The sequence below is a fragment of the Passer montanus genome, unplaced genomic scaffold, assembly GCF_014805655.1.
Source record: "Passer montanus isolate IOZ18808 unplaced genomic scaffold, ASM1480565v1 scaffold17, whole genome shotgun sequence".
NCBI classification, from domain to species: Eukaryota; Metazoa; Chordata; class Aves; order Passeriformes; family Passeridae; genus Passer; species Passer montanus.
The window spans coordinates 351652-379017 of NW_024364270.1; the positions used below are offsets into that span (position 1 = coordinate 351652).

A 27366-nucleotide genomic window follows, 5' to 3' on the forward strand; every position below is an offset into this window, starting at 1 on the left:
CTGGCCTGTTAGAAGCAGGAGTTTAATTATGAGAGGAATGTTTTAACTTGAAGATTTTACAGATGGTTTACAGAGCAGGCTGTGTGTTATTTCTTTGCATCCTCTCTTCCGTACCTTCTGTCTGCATTGTAGATATCTCATTGGCATCTACAGTAATTGCCCGATGGCAGAAGTCAGCTTCTGCTACTATTGCAAATTGTCTTGTCAGAGTTAACCAAGAATTGTCTGGGTCGGGAATGTGGTGTTAGGGGTTTTTTTGTTGTCTAGATTTGACATAAAACCTTTTGTCCCTTCCAGAGGCATTAAGAACTTTGTCAAATTTTGCAGATGGCATTGCTGCGTGACTCTCAATTAACCGCGTAGCAATGTCAGGTCTTTGCTTTGTGTCTTTGCATTCTGAACGCTACATGCCATTGCTTGAGTGATTTGGGACAGCTTTGCAAGAAGCTTCCCATGTCACATGAGCGAACAGCTAGAGGAAAGTGTGGGATCTGCAGTCACTGCAGGCAGAGCAGCGCTCAGAGCCCTGAGAAGTGTGCGTGTGTGCAGCGTGGCTCGGCGCGCTCGAGGCTCCTGTGACACCTGTGCTCCAGGGAGCTCTCAGAAAGTGCCTCCCACCTTCTGGTAACAGATACAGGAAATCCTGTCATACCTCTTTTTCATCATTTACGGGAAAGGCTTCTTTCTTTGCGTATCAGTCAGCAGTTTCCTGTCAGGTGTCACATGCACTAACATGCATGTGACAAGCTGAGCAAAGACCTCTGCTGTAGGAGCTTCCCTGGTCCAGTTGCCATTTTGCTCTTGAGATTCTTTAGGTTTGGGGAGCTTAATTTTTGATTTTAGAGCCTTTTTCTAGGTTTAATGGCAAAATCAGTGTGTTAATTAAACCAAGAAGTTAAGGGTTTTCACATGCTATTTTGGCAAACAGGAAAATCTGGCAGTTCTAATGTTCTGTTTTGTGTTAATAATTTTAATTTAATCAAACCTTTTCCACTTTCTTTTGAATCTGTGAAGGCCCGAGTATTTGGCAATTCATATTTCAGGAAGGGTGGGGAAATTCTGTATATACAACATACTCTATATGAAATTTCAGAAATGAGAGAAACGTCCCTTAATTTCTTTCAGTAGTAATTGCTGGTTCTAGCTAGTGGATGGAAATGCTTGCATCCATTGTGGCTTTTTTCAAGCTCATGTAAAAGTAGTTTTTTATGTGTTGTTAGTCCAGCTCCTTTACAGTCCGACTGAAATGCAACTTCCAGAGCCAAAGTGATGTAAAATATCTGTATGCATATCTGACATCTTCTCTAATGTTTGTTCTTTGGCATATGTACAGAATAATGGAATTCAGTTACAGGTCTTGCTTATCTTAGAAGATCTTGTGCACATGTTTTTGCCTCTTTTCTATATATTTTGTTACTTGATCATTTCAACACCATGTACAACAGTAAAAAGATTATAAGATTTTCACCTTTCCAGTTGGTCTTTCAAACAAAGTTTGGGGAATACAGACCTTAAATTCAGCAAGCTGTTGTGTCAGTGGCATTACTTTTGATTATTTGGCTTATTTTTGTTTCCGTGTTTCACCTCTTATTTCTCTACTTGGTTGTTCTTCATTCTCCATGTTTTTGGGGTTAGAGTTGGGGTTTGGACATTTATATTTCCTTCTAATTTAAATTAGTCCCTTTCATGTATTTACTAAATTATAATTCAGTGTATTGAACCTTCTGTTTTTAAGGTGAAAAAGAAAACTCTGATCAAAGAGCAAAGATGCAGAGCACTTCGAATTACCTCTGGCTGTTGTCTGACATTCTGGGACAAGGAGCAACTGCAAATGTTTTCCGGGGGAGACAGAAGGTTTGTGAGGAATTTTCATATGCAAGTAGCATCATGAAATCAACAAAAAAAGTTCAAGATTTAGGCCTAAAGGAAATGCGTCTGTGTAATTATTCATGCTTAGTTTTTAATTTTTAATATTTGCCCCTTGAACTAGAGTTCTGTAGTTAGATTTCTAAGGATTTGTACTTAATACTGTATTATTTTTCCTTGTAAAATATTAACTGTTAGTAATTCTTCATTCCTTTTTCTTCATTTTTTATGGGAAAAAAAAGATACCTTATTCAATAATTTGAATAGAAACAAATGACCTACCAGTTTCTATTACGTGATCCTATTATATATATCTTTGTTAAACTGTCCTTTCATTGGTTTTTATTGGTTCTTTTAAAACCTGTTTTGGTGATTTTTATGATAATTTTATGTGAAAGATTGTTATTGTAGTGGATGAAGCTGTTGTTAGTTGTTGTCTGTAAGTCAGTGTTTTTTAAATGCCTTCTTGGTGACATGCGTTGAGTAATCAGTGCAAAATAGTAATTTTGAAATAGTAATTTTGAATATCATAGTGAAAATGATACACTGAAGTGTATGTTGCAACCTGAGTGAGGGGCTAAGAGGACCTTACTTGTGTAGTCATTTGTTCCTATGAATTTCACAGTAAGTGAAATTTCACACAGACTATCATTACTGTATGGCAAATTTTTCAACTATACTTATATTTGCTTCGTGAGCAAAGATCACAAATCAAAGATAAGTTGTGAAAGTTGCCTTACAGTAATGATGGTCATTGTGAAATCAGTACAAAGTGATTTGTAAGATACAGTGTTTCTGTGTTCCACATTTAAGTGAGAACCAGCATTAAGCAATAGTTTGGCAGTTAATGTGCTTTTCTGGTAAGTGAATTTCAGCAGAGAATGATTCCTCTGTAAACCATGACTGAACCTGTCATCACCCTCACTACTCTGAGCCTGTGATCTGCAGCTCATTGTCAACGGGACAAAGCTTTTACCTGGGCACCACAGTGCATGTGAGTGTGCTGCAAAGCACACCTGGTCTAAGCACAGGAAGGCTGTGTCCTTAGAAAAAATATGTTGCACAAACTGCTAGTGCAAGATTATTCCTAGAGTGGGCTCAGGAAGATGCTTTCCTCTGAAGAGGGCAAAGAGTTGCACTTCCAGCTGGTGCTGTTGTTGCCTATGTTGGGGCTTAGTCCCTCTGGAGAACTTAAGTCTGATTAACCTCATGATTGTCCTCCTGACACTTATTATGTGGGTTTGAACTGCTTCAGGATTTTACAGGACTGGCATGTAGCGCTCAAAACTGCCTTTGAAAAAGACAAAATACTGGTTTATCAGTATAAACAGAACAATAAAGAAAGAGAGAGCAACATTCAGCTACCAGAAATTGTCTTTTAACTTAAGCAATCCAAGTATGTGCCTGCCTCTCATTGATTAGTGCAAGTAACTTTTGCTGAAAAAAATATTTTTCAGCTAAGTTTAGGATTAATTTTTAAATGTGTAGCCTTTGTTATACTAACAGTTCTCCTTTTTTAAGAACTCCTAGGTTTTGTGACCTAATGAGTTTCCATTCAGCTAGTCTGCTTCTAGTCTATATTAAACTAATGCAATTTTATTTCTTTAGCAGAATCTTTATTTTCACCTTAGCACAAAGTAGTATTTTGAAATATTTCTAGTCTGGTTATACTCACATGTACAATAGAAAATCCGAAAATGCTTAGATAATGTCCATGTGTACATTTACAATTTTTTGCTTCTGTTTGATGAGTGGTTTGTTTGTTTTCAACAGAAAACTGGGGATTTATATGCTGTCAAAGTATTTAACAGTATAAGTTTCCTTCGTCCTGTGGATGTTCAGATGCGAGAATTTGAAGTATTGAAGAAACTAAATCATAAGAACATTGTCAAATTGTTTGCCATTGAGGAAGAGGTAATGAATTGTGTTTGTGATCTGAGAAGCATGGAAGTAACTGCAGTAACTGTTGTTTTGTTTTATCCACAACTATAATGTGTATAGTTACATTTTGAAAGAATGGTAACATACATGATGATACAAATACTCCCATCCAACCACCACCATATTTTGGTTTTCTTTCTTTTTGTTGTTGCTGTAAGAAAGAATATGCTTGCTTTCAGTAGGTAAAACACCTTCAGTGTGTAGGCTCAGGTAATGAATCTTATCTCGAGAAGCCACTGTCCTAAGTTTTATCTTGAATCAGGATTTTTAAGGTATCTACATGTATTAATATTTAATAGTTGAATAATGGAACTGTTTGTAGTTGAAGGTGTTCTGGTAATGCTGACAATTTTACCTTTGCAACCAACTAAAATGATGACATAGGATACTATTATACAGTAGTATAATAGTATAAATTGGAGCATCTGAGCTGAAACTGAAACTGATGAGTTGAAATGACCCAGATGATGAGATGAGTAAAGAGTAAAGAAGGACAGTTGGTATTCTCAGCACTAGTGGTGTATAGTTTCTCACTTGTTCACCTGTCAATAATGCTGTCAACCTGCTAGTGTGTAGAATTTGAGGCTTTCTTAGTTATTTTCCCCTCTCCAAGTTGGAATACTTGAAACAATATAAAAATCCACCTGCACTTCTTTTGAAGATCACCAGAATGGAAATTCTGATATAACTATAGATTTTACTTTTCTTTTTTGAAAGTAAGATCTTGTAGTTATAGGTAATTTCTGACATTGCTGTCACAATAGTCAGATTCTTAATCTCTTTTTGATTTTTTTTTTTCAGACAACTACTAGACACAAAGTACTAGTTATGGAATTTTGTCCCTGTGGGAGTTTGTGCACAGTTTTAGAGGAGCCGTCTAATGCCTTTGGTTTGCCAGAGTCTGAGTTCTTAATTGTTTTGAGAGATGTGGGTATGTAGACTTAGCTCTTTGGTCTAATTTGTTGACTGAAACAATCTCGTACTTGTTTTGTTTATCTTGAAACAGCAAGAGACAAATTTAAATGACTGTTAACTAATTGAACAAATTAATATGGTCATATGGAATCATATATTTATATCTATGTTGGTATAGGTATCTTCATTAAGAAGCCATTTCTGTGTAAAGCATTTATGTATTTTTTTTCTTTATTTCAAGATTACTTTTCACATGTTGAACAGACTTCCAGTGATAATTTCAGAAGAGTTAATTAGAAAAATAATATGGTTTACCTGTGTTTACCTGCTATAAAATTTACTTTATGGGAAAGATATTATTGAGAGCAAGAAATGCTGTAATTTAGCTGTTTGGAAAGAAAAAAAAGCAATCTGTGGTCATGGTCTTTCTGTTAATTATGTGTCCCTTCTCATTCCCATTTCCCAATGAGAACATGAGCGTGTTTTCCTAGTATCAGTTACAATTCAGTGTTTGCACAGTGTGTGTCACAATGTGTACATGAATTCTGTATTTATTTTTTGAATTGAAGTGGCTGGGATGAATCATCTCCGTGAGAATGGAATAGTGCACCGTGACATCAAGCCAGGCAATATAATGCGTGTTATAGGTGAAGATGGGCAGTCTGTTTACAAACTTACAGATTTTGGTGCAGCAAGAGAACTTGAAGATGATGAACAATTTGTTTCTCTCTATGGCACAGAAGAGTATTTAGTAAGCCCATATGATTTAATTTTCTGTTGAAGAAATGTTTGAAGATTGAGGCCATTTATGATTGTAGTTGAATAGGTCAAGGTCAGGTTGTTGGGAATTAGTATATAAACCTTTGTATTACAGTTGTTTTTATAACTTTCCACTGGACTTCTTCACCATGGATCATCTTCTGCTGATGTAAATACATCAGCCTTGAAATAATTTTTAGGTCCAGCTTTAACTGTTGCCTTATGTGAAAGGAGGAACAACGATATTTTAGTTACTAATATATTTGCCTTTAACTCTGTAGATGTGTTTGTGTTTGAGCTACTTGGATGACATTAGGTGTAGTTAAAATTCACATGAAACCTTGGCTAACCAAAGACAGGCAGGTAGAGAAGTATCAAGACAAGCACCTTAGTATGATTTTCCTCCTGCCATGTTTTCCCACGTGTGAATCACAGCCGATATTCTCCTCTGCTGTGGATCTTTTTGCCATTTGGTTTCTGTTGTTTCAAAATCACCAGGAGAAATACTGAATTTCTTCTCTTTTTTAGTGGTTTTTTATACTAATACTCACTCTTGAGCTGAATTCTAAAATATTTTTTGCAAACTTTTTAATAAAAGCAACAGTCATACCTAGAAACATAGTGATGTTTGTCAGAATAGCTTCAGCAACTTCTATGATACAAGCAAGCTTTTCTTTTTTAAAGAACTGAAAGTTTAGACTGACAAATTACCTTACTGTGAAAGGATAGATTGGGTTTTTTCTTTATAAAGCTTCATAAAGCAATTGTAACTTTTTTTTTCTCTTTAGCATCCTGATATGTATGAGCGAGCAGTTTTGAGAAAAGAACATCAGAAGAAGTATGGAGCAACAGTTGATCTGTGGAGCATAGGGGTGACCTTTTACCATGCTGCAACAGGGAGTTTGCCTTTCCGACCTTTTGAAGGACCTCGGAGAAACAAGGAAGTGATGTAGGTAATTTAGAAGGAGAATTTTATCTGTTGGTTAATTCAATCAGCCCTTGAAATGCTTTTTGCCAAGGAATCCTACACACATATAGAAAAACTTTAAAACAGTGAAAATATTAAGGGAAAAACACTTTCTTGTTGTGGTATAGCCCCAGCAGGCAGCTGAACATTACACAGCTCTTCACTCCTCTGTAGTGGGATCAAGGAGAGAATTGTAAGGGTGAAAGTGCAAAAACTCATAGGTTGAGTTAAAGACAGTTTAATAAGTAAAAAAAACCTCCACAGAAAACAGCAGCCCTTGCCTCTTAAACCCAAAGGGAAACAAAACCAAGGAACACAAGTAATGCAGAAAAATCCCCAGTTGCTCACAAGCAGCCAACTGATGTGCAGTCAGTCCCTGACCAAATGCCACCCTGGCAAATTCTTCTACACCTCAGCTTCTGTTGCTGAGCAATATGGTGTGGAATATCCCTTGGGTCAGCTCTCATCCTGTAACCCCTTCAAACTTCTTGCCTGCCCCCAGCCTACTTGCTGTTAGGGCAGTAGAAAAGTAGAAGAGGCCATGATGCTGTGTAAGTGCTGCTCAGCAATGGCTAAACATGCCTGTGTTATTGACACTGTTTTGGTCACAAATCTAAAACATGGTAACATACATTACCATGAAGGAATTTAACTCTATCCCAGCTAAAATCAGTAGAAACGTTCTGCTTCAACAAGGATTTTACTGTGTGGCACCTTAAGATCTGAATTAAACATTTAAATTGAGAAAGACCTGAATTGAGCTCCCCCAAAATATTGGTGTTTTTCCACACATCTTTCTTTCAGCATGGCACTAGGCTGGTCTGTTGCAGTGTCATTTATATAACTTGGATACTCAGGAAAAATTATGGTATTCTGAAACAGGATTTTAGTGCTGCAAATTTTTGTTTTCATTTAAATGGTCTTACTCAGCAATCTTGAAATGAGTGCACCACCAATGCAGTGACGTTTGAGTAGTATAGTTGTGGACTGCAGCTGCAGATAAAAGGGATGACTCCTGAATGGAAAACAGAAGATATGCCTATGATGTCATTATTGTATTTGATTTCTGTTTCATCTTAGTCTCGTTCTGTTTTATTTTTCCATGTGTTGCATTTTAAGAATAAAGCATGGTGGTACTTGGAACCTCTAACACATCAATACCATCTCTGTTCTGATCCTCTGTGTAAAACCGACTCCAGTTTTCTTAGTTGAAGAAATTTTCCATTTTGTGATGTTTTTCACATAAGAATTCTTGTTGTAGCTGCTTGAGAGATGTTTTGTATACATCTTGTCTTCCAGAAAAAGAAAGCACAACTGAAATATTCTGTTGCAAAAAGTCTATTGATACTCATTTTTTTCATGAAAAATTTGAGAAATACTTGCCTGTACAATACAAAGTTAAACAATGCCAAATTGTGTCCAGATTTCTGAATGTTCCTCCTCTATGCCCAAGCCACTTAGTGGTGGCTAAATGTTGTCTATTGCTGTGGAACATGCTTGAAGTTAGCATGTTAATGTGTAAATTGAACTAAATTGACTTTGATTAATTAACTCTTGTGAAAACCTTTGGTTTCCTTCAGTATGCTGGAAATATCTCCAGAAGTTTTCCCCAAGGCTGAGGTAGACAAAGTTGCTTCTCCAGCACAGCTTTTTGTTCTTTACTCTGTTAGCACAGCTCTGTCAGCTTGTGAGTGAAGCTTCCTAATTTTTGCACCATCTACAAATTTAGGCTAACCTGTCATTTAAATTTGCATTTTTGCTGCCCCTTGGAGGATTAATTACTTGACCTGTGTATGTATAAGAGGTAGTAGTTGAAGTTTCCATTGTTTTTGTAATGTCTTGCAGGTATAAAATAATCACTGGAAAGCCTTCTGGTGCTATTTCTGGAATACAGAAAGCAGAAAATGGACCTATTGAGTGGAGTTGGGAGATGCCTGTTTCTTGTAGCCTTTCAAAGTAAGTTTGAACTTACAGATGTTCACAAAATGTTTCAATACCACTGATTGGGCTTTTCCAGTTATTTTCTGGGATTTTGTCTTTGGAGCAGAGATCTGACACAGTTTTTTTTCTTTGAACTCTTCAGTACATCAATACAATCTGATATTTGGTTATCAAGTGGTTTTTTTTCCTTCCCATCTGTCCAAATAGTTTTATGATTGCTAATTTACAAATGAGAACGTCTGATGTGGTTTGAGAAGAAATACTATTACTGCATTTTGATGGCTCTCATTTCTTGCCAGAATGTGACTTGAAACATGACAAAGTTTAGGCAGTAGCAAGGAAATGATAAGCAAAGACAATTCGGGGGCTTACTTTTTGCTAGGAAAAAGGTCACATCAGTGCATTTTAACACATACTTGTATCTTTTCAATTTTATCATCATATTTTTGCTTCATATGTCAGTAATATTCAGTAGGAAGAGCCATGGAAGATCTGATTTTGATATGACTTTGAAAACACCTCCCATAACCCATTTACCCATTTTTCTTCCTGAGACTTCTTCCGTACTTTAAAGTTACTAATCTTTTGTGGTAAAGGAGGAAATAAATTGTTCTGTGAACAGACTGTAGAAACGAACTTTTTTGAAAGCCTAATATGTACATCCTTAAGGGGTATAGAGTCAAAATCTGGTTTATATGAATTCATTAGTTTAGAATGTGCAGAATTTGCAATTTCATGATACTGCTCATTTGTTCCTCTGTTTATTCTGTACAATTTAACTACTTGAAATTATAAAGGAAGCAGATTTTTTCTCATTAAATGTCTGCTCATAGTAATCCCTTTAAGTAGTATTCAAGCAGTATTCAGTGTTAAAAGTTTAGTACTGAAATGAGTTTGAGCACAGCATCCACTGACCTCTAATGCAGTCAGCAGTGTGCTTGCAAGCCACTGCAGTTTGCTCTAGAGTGTTACCAGTTCTACTGCTGGATTCAGGCTTGATGTGTACATAATGTTAAAATTTTGGAGAAGTTGTTCGTGGTAACGCACAAGTGGGATCCATAAAGTTCCTTACCATTCAGATGCTCAACATAGAAATGCAAGAAATTTAAGCTGACCTTTCTCTTAGAATAGTAAGAACTGTAGGGCAATGGGTAGCACAGGGGTTTTTTTGCAGCATTGAAGCTGCATGTGCAGAATACTTATTTAGCTCCATCTCGCTCAGGGTGAATTCTTAGTGTTGACAGTTTAAATTACGAGTCTTTGCTAATCCAGCTGATTTTGATTGAAAGCAACATAGTGTGCTCACACAAGCATCATCACCACCAGCAAATCCTAAATGGCAGTAGCTTCTTTCAAAGTGATACACTGTGGTGTGTGGGGTGAGCTGGGTAAAATGCTACTGGGGTGGTAGAAAGTGTCCTCAGCTCTACAATGTAGACTTAGTAAATTTTACGTGATTTTTGCAGTGTGAGTGAAATTTCTCAAATACCAAAAAAAAATACTTCATAGTTAAGCCTGAAAAGGAAAGGTTTAAAGTACATGTATTAATGAAAAACAATGGACATTGCCCTTGAACATTTTGTTGCTCAGTGTAGGAACAAAGGCACTGACATATTCTTTACGGGATAATAGGTGTGTATACATGAGACAAGTCAAATGAATTATTGCAATTGGTTGCAAGATAAAACGTTCCAAGTAGAACCAAGTTGTCTCATCTCTTCCTGGTGTCCTCTAGGGGTCTGCAAGTACTGCTCACACCTGTCCTTGCGAATATTCTTGAAGCAGACCAGGAAAAATGCTGGGGATTTGACCAGTTTTTTGCAGAGACGAGTGACATACTGCACCGAATAATAATCCACATCTTTTCATTACAGCAGATGACCTTGCACAAAGTTTATATTCACAACTATAATACGTAAGTGTTCTCTCTCTCTCTATTTGCATTGCTTTACTCCTGTTCAGGCTAACAGTACCGTGACCAGATCACCAGTTACAAATTCAGTAACCTGTGACCTCATGTCACCAGTGTTACAAATTCAGCAACCTCTCCTTGGCAGTTTATCTGAGGAAGTAAAAGGGTGCAGTTCTCCTGCATAATCATACTGCGTATGCTGACCAAAAACAAAAATAATGTCCTCAAGCATACAAAATGCACGCATTCTCTCTGGTGGCACACAAAACTCTCACAGGGGTTCTGAAGTAGTAATTGGTACAGTTTAAGATCCTGATTTGTATGGGGTTCACTTTATGACCATGAAGTACTGATGTTAAAAGCTGTAAGACATGCAAACATAAATGCCTTTTCTCTGCTGTGTTACAGGTAATACAGAGCACGTGTTATTTTTTAATACTTGGATACATACTGTTATTTCATCAAATGTGTAAATACAGTTCTGCCCACTTCAATTTTTCTTTTCTGTTCCATCACTTTTATTTTGAGAGAGCCCAAATACTGTTTTTGCAGAGAAATCTTGCTTCTAATATCTATTATTGTTTGCATGTGTGATTATTTATAAACTAGCTGTAGCATTAAGAAGCAATAGTGTACTAGTGCTGCACAGAAGGCAGACTGGTCCTTCCTGTTAGTGTACTGAAGGCTTTTCTTCTTCGTGGGTGGTTTTGCTTGCTGTTACGGTGGTAGGTTTTGTGGTGGGGTTTTTTTTTGGGGGGGAGAGGTATGGTGGTATTATGGGTTCTTATCCTTGTATCTATTGATTGCTCTAAATAAAATTCCAAAGCATCTTTGCTCTTCCTTATCACTGCCATTTTAGAAAATAATCTGGCTACCTGTTAGCTTACTGGCTGAATTTAATTTTTTGACATGTAAAACACCAGACTTTGCTTTTGGAGAGACCATCCATCTCCTTTCAAGAAAAGGATATCCCTTAGAAAACTTAAGTAGGCTTCCTTCCCCTCATGTGGTGTTGCCTGTTTTTACTGACCTTCAGACCAGAGCAGTTTTGTTTAGACAGACGTACTTTGGCGGATAATCAGAGGTAGAAAGGAAGTTTGTTATTTGGAGGAAATAGCTTTTATTTTTGTAACACAGCAACCTGGTGTCTTAGGCACCATGCTGATTTTTTTACTTAAAAGGCAAGTGCTTTATGTGTAAACCCAGCTCTTAATTAATCAGAAATAAAAGCAATTTTTATTTAAATAATACAAAACTTGAATTGCTGAACTATTGTGGTGAGCCTAACTGCTACCGATTATATTGTTTGTATTATAGAGCTGCTATATTTCATGAGTTGGTCTACAAACAGACAAAAATACCATCTCAAAATCAAGAACTGATATATGAAGGTCGGCGCTTAGTACTAGAGCCTGGCAGATTGGCACAGCACTTCCCCAGAACAACAGAGGAGAATCCCATCTTTGTAGTAAGCAGGGAGGCTGTGAACATTGTTGGATTAATCTATGAAGAAGGTATATGAAAGTAATTTCCCTTTTCTTATGGCTATCTTTTGTAAATAGTTTGGGTTACTTAATGTAATTGTTTTATGTCTGTTATGTCTTAAAAATAGTGTTGGAAATTTTCTTTTGTTGATATCTGAAGTTCTAAGTATGCAGTCCAATGTTTTTCAAAACTGCTGAGTATCCGTAACATTTTTACAAAAACAGTAGGTACTTGTGGTGTTCCAAGTCCTTTGAACCTGAACATTTGTGTGCTGAGGTGTAGTGGTGCTTATGGAGTTATGAACCTTTTTGAAGCATGACACTTTAAACCAGTAGGAAGAAACATTATAGAAAGTAACTCAACACTGGTTCTTTTGTTCCATAATTCACTAAGTGGAAAGTCAAGTTTTACCTTTTTTTTTTTAATTTGTCGTGAATGTGGTTAGCCTTTCAATTAACAGAAGAGATCTTTACAATGTACATTTGCTCAGAAGATAAAGTAATACCATAACAGGGGGAGAAAAAAATAAATTAAGGTTTTGAATTTCCATTTATCATTGTGACGCTTTTAGAGGAGCCTATGCCAGAGCTCTTTTTTAATAAATGATGAGCAGGAGGAGGAGTAGGGCATGGCTGCAGTTGAGAGGTCAGTGTTGCTTTTGTCAGTATGTCCTAAATACTGACTGCTGTGGCCAGCTGGCACTCAAACAGAGGTGCTGAAGAGTTTGAGTAGGTGAGCTGTTTGTGGAAGGATCAACAAGGCCTTTATATTGTGTCACAGGGCTTTCTGAAGTAGCCAGTGAGCATGAGAACAAAGGAGATTCAGGAGGTTGGTGAAGTGCTGCCCTTAAGAGCCTCAATGAAAATAAGCAGTCGTGTGATGAAAAGGGAGTGGTCTCCTATGTGGGTAAACATGGCACTGAAGAACAGAGAGAAGCAGTTGGCTCTCTCAATGGAGAGACATTGCAAGTGGAGACCTGCATGAATTCTGTGCTGTGCAGGATATTCAGAAGTGAGTCTGGAAAAGGAAGGACAATTTGCTGAAGATACCAAGTTATTTAAAACAGTTAAGACAAAGGCTGGTTTTAAAGGAGTGCATGAGACCACATGATATTAAAAGGCATAAAAGCAGTGTACAGGGTGGGGAAAGATAACAATCTGAACTTTTGAAGTCTCTTCTCAAAAATAATAAAATACATGTTTTATGTTTCAGTTTTACTTCCTAAAGTACATCAACGTTACGATTTGGATGGGGATGCCAGTATGGCTAAAGTGAGTCATTATCATTTTAGATTATTTACCTGTCTTGGATAATGATACTGAAATGAAAGCTCTCTTAATTTTCAAATAAATAATGTTAATAAAACTATTTTAGAATGCTAATGAGGATTCTGACTGATAGAAATATATTTATTAACAAAGGATCTAAAAGTATATTAAAGCTGTACTTTTGTATGCAAAATATAGTTTGGGTTTTTTTAAAACCAAAGCCAAAGTCCAGTTTTCTAAATTCAAAATGCTCTGTTACTGTATAATTCAGTGCTGGTGGGAAAAGGAGCCTGACACTGCATAGTCCTGAGGTTAGAAGCTTTATTACTTCTAATGGTGCAAAATTTAACATTAGAAAAATAACTCTTGCTTGATAGAGAGGAGTCTGTAGGACTCTGCAGAAGAGTGGAATTTCTGTTGCCTCTTAAAAACTTTCAGAATCTGTGGGAGACAAGTAAAGGATGTTGCATTCTTTTGGTTGTTTTTCTAGAACTACTGAATGTATGCGCAGCCATGTTTGGCATTGTGATGACCACTTATACATGTGAAATACTCACTGCTGAGGAGCCTTTTATTCAGACATGGTAGTCCTGAAAATGTATGCCTCTTTAAATACCAGTAATCTTGAAAATTAAGAAACAGAAAGCATCAGTTTATACTAAATATTTAAAATATTGTAAATTATAATATCTGAAACTTCGTTCTCAATTCTAAATAATACAGCAATCTTTGTGAGTGGAGTTGGGTAAATTAAGAGAGTCTCTAGCCTTAGAATTAAAAAAGGGTCAATTCTTACAAGTTCCTTTTAATGTATGTGCTTAATTCCTAAAATATTGAAGAAATGTACTTGTAACTTTGACAGAAATAGTAAGTTGCGTCATTTTTGTTTGTGAGATTTGTTTTCATCCCTAACAGGTGCTTCAGCATAACTGGAAAACCCATGTTTAGCTCTGCCTGCATAATGGCTGTTTGGTTGTTGCCTGACTAAAGCTTAGGCCAAGTTGCACATTTATCATCCTCATGTTGCTTTCTTTTATTAATCTGTGTTGCTTTGTTGTGATGTATTGTCTGGAAGCAATTGTTAAGAGAATGCCAGATCAGTACTTACGCTGGTTTTTTTTTCCTCCAGGCAGTGACAGGTATTGTATGTTATGCCTGTAGAGTTGCCAGTTCTTTGCTACTTTACCAGGAGCTGATGCGAAAAGGAATTCGATGGCTAATGTAAGCAGTTGACTGCATTTCTTTATGCTTTTTTTTTTTAATTGAGATATGCCTTGATTATCAAAACATAATTCTGTAATCTCTTGATATCTTGGGAGGTTTTGTTTATCCTTGAGTAAGGATAGGCAGAATTTCTCCCTTTTCTCTATCATTAGGGAAACAAACCTTTTTTTTTTTATAATTAAAGTTAAGGTGTTTGCAAATTTACTTTCTTCTGCGTATAATTTAAGTCTGACTTCTGGTAACATGCAGATGGAATTGAACAGCTTGCACAAGGTATTTTTATATGAGGATTATGTAAAAGCGTCTCTAACTGAAAACAATTCCTCTTGGCAATTATTGCTGCAGATATATTACTGTATTACTGATTGCTGGTAGGATGGCAGTTGAATACTTTTATTCATTACTTTATACATTATAGACTAATGCTTCACTTTTTTAGTGAAATAATCAAGGATGATTACAATGAAATGGTTCATAAAAAGGCAGAGATTGTCATCAGGCTGGATTTCTGCAGCAGAAACATTGAGAAGGCTGAGAAAATGTGAGTAGAAGCACTACACCATACACATCGATTCTTCATTATCATTTTTAGTGACAACAGTATTATAAGTTATGATTATTTGCAGTGTTTTTGCATATAAAAATTAAATTTGAGTCAGCATAGATTTTCTGATAGCAGCGACTTAAGCAGATTTAGTCATATATGTTCCTTTAGTTAGAGTATTAATTTTGCTGCTTAACCTAATAAGAACAAGTAATTACTAATTAGTGGTAACTGTGTGTGTTCTTTTTCTCCTTCTCTGACTCAGCTCATTTGCTCTTACTGACTCTAGAAGCTATAGTAAAGCTTGGACAAAGAATCACATAGCTTTGCTTTCATTAGTGCTTTTGCTGCTGCGTTTGGTTGCATATGACTTCAAATACTGCCCCTTACACAGTTTTAAGACTGTAGCATTTTCTGTGTGTTAGGAATTTTCATGTTGAAATACAACACAGAGCAGCTGCAAAAAAAACCCACAAACAATCAGGCCCAGACCCCCTTGGTCCCTTCTCAGGAAGGTGTTAGACTTTGGCCATGTGATAAGAACTTTAAATAGCACCTCTTCTTAGCATTCTCCTATGGGTGGTAATTTTCCTGTTCAACCTACTGCCAGTCTTCCCCAAATGCTCTCTTAGTCATGGGATTTTCTGAACTTCTCATGAAGCTGCTCTGAAAATGCAGGTACCCACAAGGTGATTAACACACACATGTAGAACCACTGGATTTGCAGAGTAGACTTAAAAGAATTAAACTTAAACCTGTTGGAGTTGCTTTGCCTGTGCAAATTGAACACCTTGTTTGTAGTAATTGTGGATGCTCAAGGGTTTGACAGATTTGCTCTGTGTATGCCAAACCTACATTAAAACCCAGGTGTGTCTTTTTGTATTGGCTTCAAAAACACCACAAAACCACAACAGTGAAATAGTGAAGTTGGTAACTTGCAAGATAACACCTGTGCAGCCTAGATACAAATCATCAGGGCAAGAACCCAAACTCCTCTTCAATCCCATTTGTGCTAGTTGGCAGGACTAGATCTTGTTCAGTCTGTGTCTGGTTCAGATAGTTTCTTCCTGCATTCTGCCAGAAGAAAGCCACTCAGAAGAAGCCACTGTCAGTTCTGGTTTGTGACTCTGTTGTGCTCAAGAGTACCTCAGCAGTAGTTTAAAAAAATTACATTCATTTACTAACTGGAGTAGTTCTGACGTGAACAGAAATTTTCTATGTGTTGGCATACGGTCTTTTGGCCTCTTACAAAGGGGCAGGATTTTCAGTTTGTTTGACTTTGCTAACTCCATAAAAGTCTTCTAAAGGACATGTCCTCTGTTTGTCCTTCCTTTTCAAGGCTGTGCTTCAAAGCATGACAATACAAAGTCTTTATTTGAAAAGGTAAATAAAGCATCGACCTTGAGTGAAGCATGTATTTTTTGAAAGCAGTTGAGCTGTTTGTGATAGTGTTTTTAAAACTAAAATGTACATGAGACTCAAGAGAAAAAATATTGTCCTGAATAATTTATTTGGCACTTGAGCTATGGTCATATGGAAAGTATCAGTATGAACAGATGGTCCTACTATCCCAGCCTTTAAACATTTAACCCAGTAAGTTTTCTCAGAAAGCATTTTGGTACATTGAAGTATTAGTGTGTTAATGACTACTTTAAGTACCTTTAGTTTTATAAAATTTAAACAATTACTTGATGAAAGGAAATAGTCTTCCACTGCCTGTTAAGTACAAGTAATAAAACTAGAATAAATAATTCAGGAATAGAAATTTCAACTTTATTTTAACAGTTCCAATGTAGGAAAAAATCAAGGTAATGTTTTTTTTTAATCTAAAATGTTTCCATTGTTAATGGCCACTTAAATTTGTCAGTTTCGTGGTTGTTGCTTGACAGAGACTATTTCATATACAAGAAGAGGCAGTCACTGTTATGAGCTGGATTCAAGAAATACTTTGAGTGTATTGACTGCTTGTTTGGTTTTTTTAATCGATTTTTTTTGCTGGACAGTTACGAAAATTTGATGCAGATCAACTTGGAAGCATCAGAAGTAGATGAAATTTCAGAGATACACACAAAACTCTTGCGCGTAAGTGTCGGACAAAGTTACCCTGTCATTCTGGAAATGGTGTTGCTACAGAAAAAGCCAAATACATGATAACACAGCCTTCTGTGAATAACAACTCTGAAATTTCAATGTAGTTTGTAGATTGCCAGTTGTTAAAATGTCCATACTAATGTGAATATCTTTCTGAAAACAGAACAGATCCTTTTATATTAGCTCAGTGGAGTGAAAATGAGTTCCTGAAAATACATTCCTATTTTCTAAAATACTCAAAAATTATAACCCTGAAACATATTTTGCTTTGCTATTTTTTCTTTTCCATTTCTTCCTTTCCTTAAAGAATTACTGACTACTTGTTGGCTTTCTAAAATGCTACATTAAGAAACACACTTCAAAGTGATCTGCTTTGAAATGTGCATCATGTTTCCAGACATGAAAGGAAAAATTGAAAATAACTTAATGTTCTCTATTCTGAAAGCAAAAGATGATTAGTGCATTTTTATTTTGAAGGTTATATGAACTGCAAAGAAGGGAAGGTATGAATCATGGATAGTTATTATATGAATTCTTAATAAACCAGAAGAATGAGGGTAGAAGTAAATAAGGGATTTATGAAAAGGTGAAAGTTACTGTTGAAAGAAATTAAATTTTAACTAACAGAAATGCCAGCATCAAATACTATTCTTTTTTTTAATAATACCTTGCTTTATCTGCTTCTAGCTAAGCCTAGGCAGATAATTGGACATATTTGTTTAATGGGGAACAGTGAAACAAACAGGTTTGTAGTATTAATGTGCTCAAGTAATTATCAAGTAATGAGCTCAAGTAATAAGTAATAATAAATATACCTAGTGATAAGATTGAACCTTCTTGCTGTTATGTAGCTCTCCAGCTCTCAGGGCACCATAGAAACTAGTCTGCAAGATATCAAAACCAAACTTTCTCCTGGTGGTTTACTGGCTGACACCTGGGCAAATCAGGAAGGCATGCATCCAAGAGACAGAAAGTGAGTAACTACTTACTGTTCTAATATGTATTGAATTCTGCATTGAGTTGGAGTTCACAAAGCTCATTAATAGGTACTTGAGTTTATGTATAAAACATTTAATTTTCTTCCTTTTGTCACTCTAGTCCAGAAAGGCTGCAGGCACTGCTGTCTTCCATCACAGACATCTACTATCAGTTCAAAAAAGACAAAGCAGAACGAAGTAAGTAATTTATTTGATTCACTTTTAACATAAAATGTAATGCAAAGAACCAGTCAGTCTTAGTTTGACTAGGGTATTAGTGGTAGGTATGGACAGTTAGCCGCTGTGCATATGTCTGTAGGTCCTTAGTGTGATACCATGCTGAAGCCTTTATGATTGAAACACCACTATTCATACCATAAATTTGAGTTGCAAGACTAGAGAGGAGAAAAAAAGTGTATGACCCTTTGACCTGTAAAAAGAAGGAAACTGTGTAGGAAATGGGTAAACTTAGTAGAGTTTTGCATAAATACAGCTAGCAGAGTTAGATTGGTAATGTTTGTCATCTGCTCTGATCCTAGGGCTTCCTTATAATGAAGAACAAATACACAAGTTTGACAAGTAAGTTTTGAAGTTACCTTTGGGAACTACCATGATTGCTTTCAGGTCCTCCAGATGCTCTTTCCAATAACCCATTCTATTAATTTTATTGTAAATCATAACCTTTTTAGGATTGCTTTGTAAAAAATATCTTTTAAATTTCTTAAATACGTAGCAATACTAGCATATGATAATGAGGTTGCTTTCTGGCTGTAGAGTGTTTTCACTGATAGGCCTTTTAAAAGGAAAATACCTGATTATTATCTGGGCATAACTGTTTTGTAGGAAGTTCATCTCTTCCCTGTTTTTTTCAGGCAGGAAAAAGCCCTGAGTAAGATCAAAATGACTTTGTAGCTAAGGTGGAGATAACTTTCTACAGATGAGTAAAATATGGACTAACTGAATGAAATTCTAGAATGATTTAATCTTACAGGAAATATAGCACACAAAATTAATTTTAATGCCATTCTCCATGCTTGTTTAAGATTGTCACTCATGCAAGGTGTTCACATTAAGTATCTGTGTGTCACTTAGGTCTCTGAACTCCCATAGTCTCCACTGATTTTGTACTGCTGTACTTGTCTCAGGATTTATTCACTTCCCCATATGCAAATGGATAATGCCATTTAAGTTGCCCTAAAATATTTGGGACATGCTCTGAGACTGGGAGGTAGGTCAAAGTCAAATGGGAAACCTGTCAAATGGACTGGTGGTCAGAAGCAGGGCAGGATATCGTTGCTTTGCTGAAGAAGGTTGCATGGAGTCCTCCTAGTGGCCATCCAGTAGCTAATAGGGGGGCTACAGGGAAGCCAGAGAGTGACTCTTCATCAGGAGCTGCAGTGATAGGACGAGGAGTAATGGCTTCAGGCTGAAAGAGGGGAAATGTAGGTTTGATAGATTGAAGAAGTTCTTCTCTGTGAAGGAGATGAGACACTTGAACAGATTGCCCAGAGAACTTGCAGCTGCCCCATCCCTGGCAGTGCTCTGTGACAGGGGGGTTGGAACTAGATGATTTTTATGGTCCCTTCCAACCCAAACCATTATAAGATTCTGTCTCAAATGATGCTAGATGCTTATGCTTAAGTAAATAAATTATTCTCCTAGTAGCTGGTCAGTTGCATGGTTCCCTAGACTTTGCTAAATGTTGCATGAATTTAGACACCACTTACATAATTTTCTAAAAAATCTTGCTCTTCCTACCTGAATGTGGCTTCACTGACAATTACAGATAGAAAGCTGTCATGCAGAGGGTGCAACTTTGCCACTTGATTTTCTCAATGAAAGCTAAATTATATAACTGCCAAGCAGAGGAGAGGGTTTTTACTACTAAAACCATGTCCTTGCCTTAGTGTATGATAAACTTCAAACAAGTATGCTTCATTTTCATGGTTTGAATACTGATCTGCTTTCTACCACAGATGTCTCCCTGGGACTGTACAGGTTTCAGACCCTAAGTCCATCTTTTTTATACGTGATTCACCCCACAAGGAAATGGCAGTGGCTTTTGTTAAAGACTGTGTGCTATTATCAGCAGAGGCTGGCCTTTGTAATATTTATCTCTAGGCAGATAAGGGATCAGCACTCAATTTGAATTTTATTTTTCTGGTTGAATGATAGGATGCATTCCTGATGACAGTCCAGCTACACTCTAGCTACAATTTAATTAACAGTATTTATTATGCAAGACTTAATGAAATACCTGAACTAGGTGTTGATCTGTAGTGTTCTAGTATCCCTTACACTTAACTGTAATGCACAGCATGGCGAGGCAATTACACTGGGACTACTGTCTGCCACACTAACAAGAATTGGGTTTTGTTTTCCTTTATCTTCCTTTTCTGCTTGTTTCTTTCTCCTCTTGTCATAAAATTAGGCTCACACAAAACTCCTTTTTCTTGCATGTATGTTACTCAATGCAAAGGATTATTCATATATGCTAGAAGTTCCAAGTATCTGCAGTAGGCAAATATGAAATAATTAGGACTTTTGTCCTTTCCATTTAGAATTCTGAATATACCAGCTGACTCAAATAAGACATTTGACCATTTATTCATATACAAATATGAATACAAATACAAACTAAGTGCTTCATATAATTTTCTTCCTCCCTGCTAGGGTATATTTTTGAAACATAAATTGTCCGTTCCTGTAGAATGTTGAGTTCTTACACATTACAACGGTCTGAATAAAGGTGACTGCACAGATTTTAAGTCCACAAACCTTTCTCCAAATTTAAGAAAGTTAAGAGGAATGGGGTTTTGAAAACAGTATGACACTGGTTTGGTTGTTTCTGTGTTGCAGGCAGAAGCTGTATTTGCATGCTACAAAAGCCATAGCTCTTTTCAAAGATGAATGTGTCAGCAAGTATGAGACATTTTTGGACAAAGCTGAGGACTGGACAAGGCAAGCTATTGATTTCTTTAATATTTGGTAATATTCATCACAGCAGTTTTATATAAGCAGCTCTTAAAAGAAAACTTTTTCTCTTTTAGGAAAATGCTTCACACAAGGAAGCAATTACTGGCTCTCACCAACCAGTGTTTTGGTATTGAAGAAGAGGTGTCCAAATACCAGGATTATATAAATGAGGTAGAATGCTTCAAAATTATGGGTAGCATTTGCATAGTTAAAAGACTTCCACATATTTTCATGTCAATAGTGTTGCTAAGAGTGAGTCTTACATTAATGCAGTTGTATTTAAATACTGGCCTTTGTGGGTGCTCTATGTTGTCTGCAGGAGCTTCATTGCCATGTCAGTGTGGACTACACACTGAATGGTGTTATTTTTTGAATAGTTGAATAATGGGATTTTGTGAATTGTAACTTGATTTTGGAATTTGGTAGGCCTAATTTGGTTTGGGGTGGTGGGGTTTTTTTATTTGCATGGGGTTTTTTTGGTGAAGTTTGTGGGTTTGGATGATTTGGGGTTTTTTTGCTAATGTTAGCATTTCCCCCTCAAAAAAAATCTGTGCAAATGGATATGGGTTCATTGAGGAATGATCTGTGCAACTGTTACCGTAATATTTTCAGAGGACATAGAGGATTATCCTAATTCTCTTAGGAAGTATAAAAATGCTGCTTCCATAGTCAAGATGATGGGATGCATATTTAAGGACGTTAAACTAATGATCTGGACAGTAACTCTGCAGGATGCAAATTTACCAGAATTACCTCAAAATTGAGAGAATCAGACCATTTCCATGCAGTAAAATTATTATTTTTTAGAAAGAAAAGATAAATGAACAAAAAGCCTTTGCTAATTGTAAAATCAGTTTAGGAATGGTGGACAGAAGCATTTTAGTTGTTATTTGTATTTTAGTTGCGCCACCAATCCATTGATTAGGACATAACAGACATAACAAATAGATATTTCTTCCTTTCCAGAGTTTATTATGAAAGTATTAGATAAGAAGGTGGAACAAACCAGGGAATTATTGGTCATGTCAATAAAAACTTGCTGTGATGATCTCATCTTGGAGCATATCAGCCTCCTTAGTACTGTAATGAGTTTATGAGATATCACAGCAACAGAGAATTTAAAAAAGGATTTAAAGGTGGGCATCAAAATATACATGACAACTTCTATTGCAACTTAAATTTCCTTTTTGTCTGTTACAGTTACAAGATGCCCTGCCACAGAAAATGTTTGCAGCTTCCAGTGGGATGAAACATACGATGAACACAGTCTATCCAAGCTCAAACACATTAGTGGAAATGACTCTTGGGTGAGAATTTTGTAATGGGATTAATGTAATACTGTATGCTTGCTATACAGGGAAATTGAAAAAAAAAATTAAATTACTTAGTGTATAAAGATCAAGAATTCTAGGTTGCTGTAGTGGTGGCACACATTGGGAAGTGAGTGGGGGACAGCACTGATTTATCATCTGTCTCTTTGTAAATAAACAACTTACCTGTCCCTTATTTTGTATGTAATGGCAAGTTGCTGAAAACTGTGGTGGTGAATGATCAGAGCAGGTGTCTATCCCAATAAAAACTTTAATCTTTCTTTTGCTTCTGGTTACTACAGGATGAAGAAACTAAAGGAGGAAATGGAAGGTGTTGTTAAAGAGCTGGCTGAAAACAATCACATTTTGGAAAGGCAAGTAATTGTTTTCCCTTTTGGGCCTGAAACTAGGGACAGGCTTAATTTGGTACATTTTACAGATCCAGAATATAAACTAAGGGAACAATTCTTTAATGTCTTTAACTGTAAATATATTTAGAGCTGGGCAAGTGAGGCATATAAAAAAATGATTACTTAAAACCTTGGAACATGGCGATGTCAGAATGAGCTTACAGCAATTTTTGTGGCATTTTTGTTTCATGTTACTTTGGTTTAGCTATAAATATTAAAATTTAATAAAATAATATAAAAATAATATACTATAATATACTATAATATATAAATATAATAAAAATTCCTGTCACACAGACAAATCAATTCTGAATTTACAAACAATACTGTTGCAGCAATACAGTGGTGTCTTTTAATTCCTCCCTTTTAGATGTTATTTTTGACAGCTGTGGAATTACACCAATCTGAATTAATGATTTTGCAGTTTTCTCATGTTACTTTGGTTTAGCTATAAATATTAAAATTTAATAAAATAATATAAAAATAAAAATAATATACTATAATATATTATAATATATAAATATAATAAAAATTCCTGTCACACAGACAAATCAATTCTGAATTTACAAACAATACTGTTGCAGCAATACAGTGGTGTCTTTTAATTCCTCCCTTTTAGATGTTATTTTTGACAGCTGTGGAATTACACCAATCTGAATTAATGATTTTGCAGTTTTCAGATTGCTTAAGTAAAGTGAAGAGGCAAACATGTTTCTTACAATCCTGAGATGGTATTGTCATTATCACATACAGACTGATTTTATTTTTTTTTTCCTATCAAGATGAGAAAATATCTAAAAATAAGTATCTCCTGAAGGTTCCAGGGTAAATTGCTGGTAGAGTGGAGTTTAGCTTCAAGCTGAATTGGTTTTGTTTTGTTCCCCACTCCCAGTCCCATACTTGCAGCAAAGCTTTCCCCCGTCTTCCATCTTTGCAGATATAAAAGTTAGGTAAAAATGCCTCTGTTGGCATGTAGCAAGGGAAATAAACAAATTAAAGATTGATTTTATAGTCTAGTCAACCACCTAAAAATAATACTGTTTTTATGGTTTAGATTTGGTGCCTTGACCATGGATGGTGGCCTGCGGAATGTGGACTGTATCTAGCTTCCAAAGGACCCGAAGAGGACTTGTAAATTTTTTGAAAGGGAAAAAAAAATACTGTTGGGACAGTTGAAAGCAGATTATAAACCTGTATCCAGGATTTTTTTTTCTTCAGCAACTGTAATATTAAAGAAAATGTAAATATGTATAATATGTAAATACAAAAGAAATATATATCTTTTCTTGGTCACTTTTAGGATAGAATAACTTCTGGCAGGGAATTGAGCCCCTTGGAGGATTTCTGAGGAGTCCTAAAGGGAAAAGTATTGTTGATGAAACTGACATTTGTCTGCTTTGAATATTGTCTTTTTTTTTCAGAATGCAATTTAGTCTTCATTGCAAGAGGACTTGCAGTACTCCAAAAGACTGTTGTATAAATGGTATTTTGGATTTTCTTCAACAACCACTGTTATGTAGGAGTCTAGCTGGATGACTTTGATCATCACACAACATGGTGAATGTTTTAAATGAGATGTTTTTAAATGAGTGTGAATAGGGACTAAGAGTGCACATAGGACAGAACAGAAATGCATTTCTCTTTCCTTCGCATTCAAACTGTTAGTTCTCTTCTACTTGAGAAAGCAAGTTCACGATATTTTTTTAAGTTCTCTAAATATTTGGTGCCATGTTGTCTGTAATCATTTGACTGCTTAGTATATGGAAGTTTTGCACTCCAGCTTGTCAGAATGAATGTAAAAATTCATTTTTTGGAGTACAGCATTTTCAGACTTCCCCTGAAATCTTGTTGCTCACCACAACAGTGGGTACTTAAAACAGCTTCTTCTTAATCTTACTTGCAGGTATAATTTTTTAAAAAGGTTAGAAATTTGGTATGAGAACAGTTTATGGAAAGTCAGTAGTAACTGAATAGTATCATATCATATGATATCATATCTCAGTAGTAACTGAATAGTGGAAAATAATATACCAGTCTAGATTTGAAAAGGGACCACTCCCACTCCTGCCTTACAACTTAGGTACCAAACTTTGATGGAAAATTTAGTAAGACTGTATATTTATTTTCCAGCATCAATGGTTACTACTTTCAGTAGTACTTTCAGTGCTACATGATTGGGATGCAGAGATGCAAAGTGAAACATTCTGCTCCAAAATACATAGGAGGAACAAAACCAAAAAAATTCTGGAAACATCCCTTTGTTTGGATACTACAGATATATGTACTTGTTTCAACTATTACAGAACTCATTCCTTCCTTGTGGAAACCTGGCCATGGATGTTCAGTGGTGTCCAATAACATTTCTCATTGCTGCATTACACCTGTAAGAGCTGGACCAACTGTATTTAGAATTTTCCATAATTACTGGTGGAACATTTAGTTGTAAACTAAACAACATCAACCAGTGATAGATTCATCTGGTAGTTTTGTGATGCTTATTCCCTGCTTATCTGTCCAGGTCAGAATTGTAAACTAAACAACATCGACCAGTGATAGCATCTGGTAGTTTTGTGATGCTTATTCCCTGCTTATCTGTCCAGGTCAGAACACAAAACATTTTAATTTCCTTTTTAGAAAGTATTTGGAGAGAAACTTAAGAAATTTATAAATGAGTGTTTCATTTTAAAATAAAAGGAAATTCGCTTGCCTTGATGTCCAAGACCTGCATTCCAATGTTCTTGGTGAGAATCAAAAAAGGGAATTCAAACATTTTTACACTCATGTGAGCAGCTTCTGTCTTTGTCACCCAAAAAATCTAGCTATGCAAAAGGAGTGCAACAGTTTGTCACACATCTTTCTTTGGCATTCTTAACAGTTTTAAAATACTGGAATGATGTCTAACTGGATGTTTTAATGCCTGCTTGTACATTTGTTCATTCTCATCCACAGTTTCACTGAGTATCAGTAAAACATATGAATAAATGTCAAAATAATTGAGCTCCCTAGAAGTGCATAAACTGTATTTTGTTTCCAACATTATAACACTTCGTTGTTTCAAAGTTCTTGATCTTGAAGAAATCAAATGCTAGGTGGAATATATAATTTTCAACTTCCTTATACTGAAGCAGTCTGAAAAAGAAAGTTAATTGTAGTAAAAGTATAGTCTGTATGTTGAAATATGTGCAGCATTGTTTTACATGTTTGAAAATTTTTGGTTATATTTTATGTTCATTTTAAACATTGCTGGCTTTAGTCTTCCTGAATACATCAGTAATCTTAATCATGTTAAAATTTCTTTTTCTAAAGCAATTTTAACAAAGCTGTAGCTAAGGAACTTGAAGTAATCAGTTCATAAGCTTCTGATTACATTATTATGAAGCAAATAATTTTTCAAGTCAAAACATAGTGTTGGTACCATCAACTTTTTGCTCAAACTAAGTGTCCTGATGCTATGAATCTTGCTATTTGTTTGCCAAAATAAGTAATAGAAAGTAATATATGGTTCTTCTTCCTGAAGCTGGTTTACTGGTTTGGGGGGTTTAGCTGAATATATTAGTTATCTGTTACTTGAACAAACCTGTCTTCATATGAATTGTGAAAATGCATGAGTGAACAGCTTAATGACATAAATACATCATCAACCACTTATTGTACAGTGTGTACTTCTGCCTTTTCATAATTTAATTTTCTGTTAATTTCAGGATTTCCCTACGAGATTTATTTTCTTGTAAGCACAATAGAGAGCCTGAAACATGAAGTTGCAAATTGCAGCTCAGTTTGCATTATCCAGCTGTTCACAAAATGTACCCTGCACAACAGAATCACTAGCATGGTAGAACCACTAATTCTTTTAATTTTTTTCAACTACTTGATTGACATGTGTTCTGAACTATGTTAATTCTTTTAATGGTGGTAAAATTCCAAGTCTCTGCTCACTGGTAGAACTCAATCAGTTCTGATGTAGTCAATCACTGTAGAAGTGGTACAGTTGTAGAGCAGTTCTGGGTAGTCGTGAGCAGAGCTGGGAAAAAGGGGAGTTGTTGGCTGAAAGAAGGGAGAACTAGAAGAAGGGGGAAGTAAAAGTCTGGTGATCTACAGGCTGTTCCAGAAGATCAGCATTCGCTGTGTCTGTGGTGAAAGGGTTATAGATTATTAATATAAACTGTAGTTGAAACAAAAAAAAACAGCCTACAACTTTGGAGAAACCTTTCTAATAGTAGAGGCAAGTGCCAGAACACATTGTTCTGGGAACAGCAATACTGTTTGAAGGCTTATAGGAACAGGTTAACTGATGGGAGATCTGATGGCTGATTCTGCCATTGGCAAGACTTGACAGCCTTCTATTTTTCTGTGCCCTAAATAGCTTTATTTTTTCATCAGTCACCAAAAAAATGTGGTAGGGGTAGTGTCCCTCGGTGGAGTTTGCTGTTTTGTCACTGGTACTGGCTCAGGCAGCAGTAGTTGTAGGTGCACATCTTTCGGAGAACTTTGCTGCCTGTGGGCAATAGGGCGGGCAGCGGCCGGCTGTGCTGCAGGCGGGCACGGCGCGGTTCCTCAGCCTTGTGCTCCTGGAGCTCGCACAAGTGCAGCAGCTCTGACTGCCCCGGCCGCCACAGCCTCCCCATCCAGGTGTGGCTTCTGGCAGCTCTGCCCAGCCCTGGGAAGTATTTCCCCCAGTAGCTGCTTTAGGGAACTGAGGCAGCTCGTTTGAACGGGAGCCTATTGAAGCGCATCACCAGCTCTTGTCAGCTCCCCGGTGCCAGGGGCTGCCGCAGCGCCC

General features: G+C 36.3%; 2 protein-coding genes across 2 annotated transcripts in view; both read left to right on the forward strand.

Annotated features, from left to right (window-relative positions):
• The first annotated feature begins 1676 nt into the window (after window positions 1–1676).
• On the forward strand, window positions 1677–26234 carry TBK1 (TANK binding kinase 1). The gene is made up of 21 exons (XM_039704056.1): window positions 1677–1854; window positions 3640–3780; window positions 4609–4738; window positions 5292–5473; window positions 6270–6430; window positions 8294–8404; window positions 10125–10304; window positions 11619–11815; window positions 12999–13057; window positions 14184–14275; window positions 14718–14819; window positions 16826–16904; window positions 17765–17886; window positions 18012–18088; window positions 18430–18469; window positions 20750–20851; window positions 20941–21037; window positions 22067–22173; window positions 22479–22550; window positions 23641–25104; window positions 25187–26234. The coding sequence occupies exons 1-20, from the start codon at window positions 1768–1770 to the stop codon at window positions 23690–23692; spliced, it is 2190 nt and encodes a 729-aa protein (XP_039559990.1). The 5' UTR covers window positions 1677–1767; the 3' UTR covers window positions 23693–25104; window positions 25187–26234.
• LOC120499750 (ras association domain-containing protein 5-like) overlaps window positions 25298–27366 on the forward strand; it is a 33374-nt gene continuing 31305 nt past the window's right edge. Inside the window, exon 1 of the mRNA XM_039703797.1 lies at window positions 25298–25327. Coding sequence (XP_039559731.1) covers window positions 25298–25327 — 30 coding nt within the window. The remainder of the gene's footprint in view (window positions 25328–27366) is intronic.

Bases quoted from the DNA above. Each gene is read 5' to 3' on its own strand.
- TBK1 (XM_039704056.1), top strand. From the start codon at position 1,768: ATGCAGAGCACTTCGAATTACCTCTGGCTGTTGTCTGACATTCTGGGA. The intron at 11,816-12,998 runs GTATATGAAAGT...TTTATGTTTCAG, and splicing joins TGGATTAATCTATGAAGAAG to TTTTACTTCCTAAAGTACAT. The intron at 18,089-18,429 runs GTAAGTAATTTA...CTCTGATCCTAG, and splicing joins AAAAGACAAAGCAGAACGAA to GGCTTCCTTATAATGAAGAA.